The sequence below is a fragment of the Nematolebias whitei genome, chromosome 19 (genome assembly GCF_014905685.2).
Source record: "Nematolebias whitei isolate Nwh7 chromosome 19, NemWhi1, whole genome shotgun sequence".
Classification (NCBI taxonomy): Eukaryota; Metazoa; Chordata; class Actinopteri; order Cyprinodontiformes; family Rivulidae; genus Nematolebias; species Nematolebias whitei.
In genome coordinates this window covers 14,368,277-14,373,637 of record NC_056516.1, presented here as the reverse complement: position 1 = coordinate 14,373,637, position 5,361 = coordinate 14,368,277, and the positions used below count along the sequence as shown (strand labels likewise).

Sequence of the window (5,361 nt, the reverse complement as noted above, 5' to 3'; positions counted from 1 at the left end):
TGGCAGAATCAGAATGTGTTGACTTTCTACACAGGTGACCATATTTTACCATGATTTTCAGATCATTAGTGATTTGTTTTTTTTGACTGTTCCCTTCAGGGATCACCAGAGAGTGAACTCACATGAAAGATTTGGCGATTGTTTTACACCGGATGCCATTCCTGTCACAACCCGGGCTCCGACTGGCAGTGTCAGGATTAAGAAGGGCTGCAGCACTGAAGCACAGAGCTAAAGATGGACTGTGTCAAATTATTCACATGTAAAATTATGTTTTTCCCCTGAAAATATAGAATTTATAACAAATAAAGCTTATTGGTGTAAAAAAAAAAAAAAAAAACAGTTTTAAACATAGCTTTCATTCCTATGACTTTCTGTTTATTAGTTTTTTATTTTTTTGAGCAATTTCTTTTCCAACAAATCGGCCAAAAAATAGAAACATACTCTGAAACTGCAAGTAACTTAAGTACAAAAAGGAAAATTGTAGCTCAGGTCAAATTTCTTTGTTCCAACTGGACCTTTGCTGTTTTCACATGAAATTCAAAAAGACCGTTAAGAAATTCAAATGCTATTTTCTCCATTTAAACTTGGTTAAACGTGTGGATTTTGCACTTTCTGAGCAAAATGCAAAGCAATATACAGCCTCAAGTTATCAAAGATCTGCTCATTTAATAAAGTTAAAATATGATCTTGGAAAAAAACTGCAACAAGAGACAGATTTGGCCCGTGGACCTTCAGTTTGACACCTCTAGTCCAATAAGTGACCATTTACACGTTTAGTTTATTCAAAATACTGAAATATTCTTCTGTGTTTGCACCTCCGGCCCTCACACAGGCAGAGTTTAAGTGGCAAAAATACATAAAACAGATCGTGTTCCAAAACCAAGATTGTTTTAAGAGTTAGGTTTTAGTGCTTCGTACGGACAAGAGAAAATGAGCATTTAAAATATAATAAAGATGTGTTTCCACTTCAGGATCATTTGACCAGGATGGATTTAGTTCAGGTTAATAAAATGGCCCTACAGTCTGTCTTGCATGACTATTATTATCATGTGCCGTAAACAACAACAAAGTCCTTTTTACTGGTTTTCTGCATCTGTTTCAATCTGTCACCATCAAACTCTGAAATGATTAATATCTAAAAGGAAACCAGTCTAGAAATAACTACAAGAAACTTTGGAGAATCTTTAGGCAAGTTAGAAACGTCCTGTTTGTCTTTCACCAGGTGGTAAGGTAAAGGTGTTTCAGTTAAAAAAAAAAATCGTTTCATGAGCTTGTCTGCGGGGTCGCAGTGAGCTGGTGCCAATCTCCTGCGGCCGTTTGGCGAGAGGCGACGCCAGTGCACCACATGGACGCTAACGTCCCTGCGACTGTTGGTCGCTCTAAAAATGGAGAAAATAGGCTAAATGTTGTTTCAGTGCTGTGTGTGCAACTATAACGAGCAAAGCTGCCAAGGTTTGAGAGAGCAACTTTTAAAAATCAGCATGCACCCACAGATTTAGGACACGATCGAGAGACTTTGGGAACAAAGACAGGCGGGTTTCCTCATCATGATGTCATTTTTAAAATATGAACATGCTTTCCGTACAGCTCCGGCACTCTGGAGGCAGACGGTTATTTTGAAGTTGTTCAAAATTCAAGCAAGCTGCAGCTCATGCGAGGGAACAGAACCCTCGCCAACACTTTGGAGACACTTTGCGAATGACCTTTGCTTTCTCGTCGCCAACACTTGAAAACCAGTGAGATACGAATGAGAAACATTTCCTCTCTCTCACTCGCATCTTTAAAGTGTGGAGCTACTTTAAATGTGAGCTCTGGGCCTTCACAGCTAACTGCTAACACTGATGTGTGTTACACCAAGCACAGCTTCAAGAAACGCCCCGAGACCCCCCACCACTCACTCTTTTCCTCTGTGCCTTCTGTCTTCGGGCCTTTGACCATCACAAGGACTCCACAGAGTGTCACACAACCCACCTCCTCCTCCCATTCACCTCCCACCCCCTGAGCTGCGGCCCCCATACTGGCTGCTGGCCTTTCGCGGCCGTCTGATCCGTATTTCAGAGGCGGCAGCGGTGCCACCGAGGAGGTATAATCCAACATTAAAGCAAGGAGGCCCGGGCTGGAAGCACAGGCGCAGGTTCACAAGGTCCTGGAAATCTTCAATTTGGATTTCCGCAGCGTTTGCAGTCGCCTCCAAGGTGCTGGCGCGCAGGTTTTAAAGGAGAGTGAACATCTTCTTGTGAGGAAAAGGGCGGACACTAGACGGCTCAGCTGGCAGCGAGAGCCTAGACTTTCGTAACAAGATCCATATTTACTTCCTATTACAACATCGTGGCCAACAAACAATAAAATGAGTCAACCATGAAGTGATTTCTGTCAAACCTAATTTAGTATAAATAAAAACTCCAAAATGAACTCAGTATTTGGATGGAACATCTAATAAGACTCAAAATGGGAGGTAGAGTTTTCAATCATAAATGATTATACTGACATTTATTTAGTTCCCCAAAAATATATATTCTTTAAAGACAAAGTCATATCCGGTATTTACAAATTGAAAAGTTTCCATTCGCAACAGACGAAACAAAGAAAAAGCACCAAAGAGAGAAAAACAAAAAAATCTGCAGCCGTCTCCGTTGAAGCTTCGACGACGACGGGTCGCCCTTTCACAAAAATAGCCTTCATTTATTTGTTTATTTATTGTTTTATTATTAAATAAAATCTTTTTTTTATTTTTTTTTATTTTATAGAATTTTTTTCCTCATAGTGTTGACGTGAGAACTCGCTGCGGCGCTGATCCATGGTGAGGTCTGAGGGGGAGGGGGGGACAAGAAAACAAAATCAGTCAAACGTGTTGAGTTCATAAAAATAAATAAAAATAATAATGTTTGTATGTTTTAGCACAACTGGAATCTATTCCCACTAATTAAAATCTACTTTATTAAATTGCTTCGTGTGTTTTGATGCTCTGCTGCGTCTATCACAGGGTGGGGGTGTGTGAATAAACAGAGGCTGATTATTTAAATGACACAGGTGGTGATAAACTCGTTTAGGAGGGGATGGCGAGGGGGGTTGTGTCCTGGACCGCTGCCTGATGAGGCGTTAAAGTGTGTGTGTGTGTTGGGGGGGCTATAAATTACATGATTTATGGCTGCAGTGTCCCTCCTGCTCGCTCAGATGAATGTTTACCTCTAATTTCAGGTTCGTTAACACGAGGCGGTGTCAGTAAAAGATCTGGGAGTTTACCTGTCACTGATCAGCTGGAGGGGGGGCTTCAGGGGGTCAGGCCTGCGCTCCCTTTCATCATCTGAAAAAATAAGAGTCGAATAAAAGAAATTAAATTTGAACTGAATTTAACTGCATGTCCCCTTGCTGTGTCCACGCTGCCACATAAGTCCAAGTATTATTTTAAGGTGATCGGTGTTGTGCTGAGATTTGTTTCCCTGCCAGATTTTCTCCATTTTCCTCGTTGTTTTAAAGGAGGATGTTCAAAAGGAACCATCTACATGGGGTTTGCCTCTTATTTGTCCACTCTGGCAGCAGAAACACATCCTATCACCTCAAAGATGGTTCCCCATGTGCTGTGAATTTTATTATTTATTTAAACACTTATTTTACCAGGAAATAAATCCATTATCAATAATATATTTTATGTGCTGGAATGCAAGAAGATCACGTGTGTCCAACACATTTGACTTGTTACCTCATGAGGCACACATCCTTAGAGGTTTACTCCTCTAGGCCAACATTTGTTCATTTTAACTGGGGGGCACACCCTGATGTGGCCTGTTTTAGTGGGGAACACATCTCTATACAGCACCTCGAAGACATAATAAATATTTTTGACCTAATAAAATTGAGCTCGTACCATCTCCTTTTGGGCTCAAGCTTCCAGTTGACTCCACGTCGCTGTCGTTTTCCGTCCCTGACGTCTCCGCGCCAGCCGCCGCCGCGTGCCGCGCGTCATGACGCGCAGCCGGCACTGCGCCTTGGAGAGGCAGGTGTCCGGCCGGCGCGCCACCGAGGAGCGACCTCATGTTCAAAAGAGAGTTGGCATTGAGCAGAGCCGCGTTGGCCCAGTTGTGCAGCTTGCCAATCTGGCACGTGTATATTCCGTGACCCGGGAGTAAAGCCGGGTGACTGGCGGGCGCCAAGGCGGCCTGGTGCGCGTAGGCCGCCGGGGAGGGTTTTTTCGAGCTGTCGGGGGCCGTGGCGGTTTCAGCCAGGGACCAGATTTTCGGTTTGCTCTGCGGGGGTCTCTGACACTCCTGTCTGCCGGGGGAACGGTCCACAGCAAGCTTGACAGCGGCCCCCCCTCCACGCAGAGCCTCCACAGAAAGCGTCCTGCTGCTCTCCGAGGCCTGCTCTCTGACTGACAGGCCCGCCTCCCCCTCTCCCCTCCCGGAGCCCCCCTCGGGCCTCTCGAAGTCCACGGTCTCCAGATCGATCTCCTCGTCCTCGTCCTCGTCGTCGCTCGCGGTCTTGCCGGGCTCGTCCTCGTTGTCGCTGCTGAAGATGCGGCCGTCGCGGTCCTCTGCGCTGCGGCCCCACGTCACCTTGTTCTCCTTCTTCAGGCGCCTGCGCGCGTTCGCGAACCACGTCGACACCTGGAAGTGAAAAGCGCGCGTTTATCTTCTGATTATTAAACCATGGCGTTTTATTAACCTCTTCAAATAAAATAAGAAATGGACATGAAACTTTTCACTGCCGTGGTCACACTTTTTTTTTTATCACGAACTGTTCTAAATGTAGAGGAAAAAAGTTGTACCTGTTTATAAACATTTAGGAAATCTTTTGTCTTTTCGTGTTTTATTTAATGAGAAATGAAAAGTATCCGTTGCCAGAAGTAAAGGAAGAGGGAGCTGGGATTGAACCCGCGACCTCTGGACTGGTGATCATCTCTGAATTAAAAGTTTATGCCTTCCTGTTAAAAAACACCAATCTTTTTAGTTCTTTTTACTTTTTCAGACCTTCTCCTCCCGCCCACCTGAGTGAGAGTCATCCTGGTGATGATGGCCAGCATGATCTTCTCCCCCTTGGTGGGGTAGGGGTTCTTCTGGTGCTCCTGCAGCCAGGCCTTCAGGGTGCTGGTGGTCTCCCTGGTGGCTGTCTTGGCCCTGGACGGGTCCCCGTATGGATACTGGCCGTACGGGTAGAAGCCCTGAGCGGCGTGGACCGGCAGGGAAGCCGGGTGGGCCCCCGGACTGTCCTTCAGCTCATACTGGGAGCCCTGGAATGTCAACATGGGGGAGGGTGAGCAACTTGTTGAATGGACATTTACTTTAACAGATAATAAATAACATATTTTAGTATTTTTGTTTATTTCTTCTTTGAAATTATAAATAATAAATCCTGCTACTTATT

General features: G+C 44.8%; 1 protein-coding gene across 1 annotated transcript; it reads right to left on the bottom strand.

Moving 5' to 3' along the window:
* Window positions 1-2,505: 2,505 nt before the first annotated feature.
* irx1b (iroquois homeobox 1b) lies at window positions 2,506-5,242 on the bottom strand. Its single transcript, XM_037693637.1, has 4 exons — window positions 4,985-5,242; window positions 3,866-4,604; window positions 3,244-3,304; window positions 2,506-2,807 (listed from the first exon to the last, which is right to left on the bottom strand). Exons 1-4 carry the CDS (start codon window positions 5,240-5,242, stop codon window positions 2,759-2,761), a joined length of 1,107 nt encoding a protein of 368 aa, XP_037549565.1. The 3' UTR covers window positions 2,506-2,758.
* Between the last annotated feature and the right edge of the window lie 119 nt (window positions 5,243-5,361).

Excerpts from the sequence above, each read along its gene's own strand:
- irx1b (XM_037693637.1), bottom strand. The coding sequence starts at position 5,242 with ATGTTGACATTCCAGGGCTCCCAGTATGAGCTGAAGGACAGTCCGGGG. Across the intron at positions 4,605-4,984 it reads CCAGGATGACTCTCACTCAG|GTGTCGACGTGGTTCGCGAA; the intron begins GTGGGCGGGAGG and ends TTTCACTTCCAG. Across the intron at positions 3,305-3,865 it reads CTTGAGCCCAAAAGGAGATG|ATGATGAAAGGGAGCGCAGG; the intron begins GTACGAGCTCAA and ends TTATTTTTTCAG.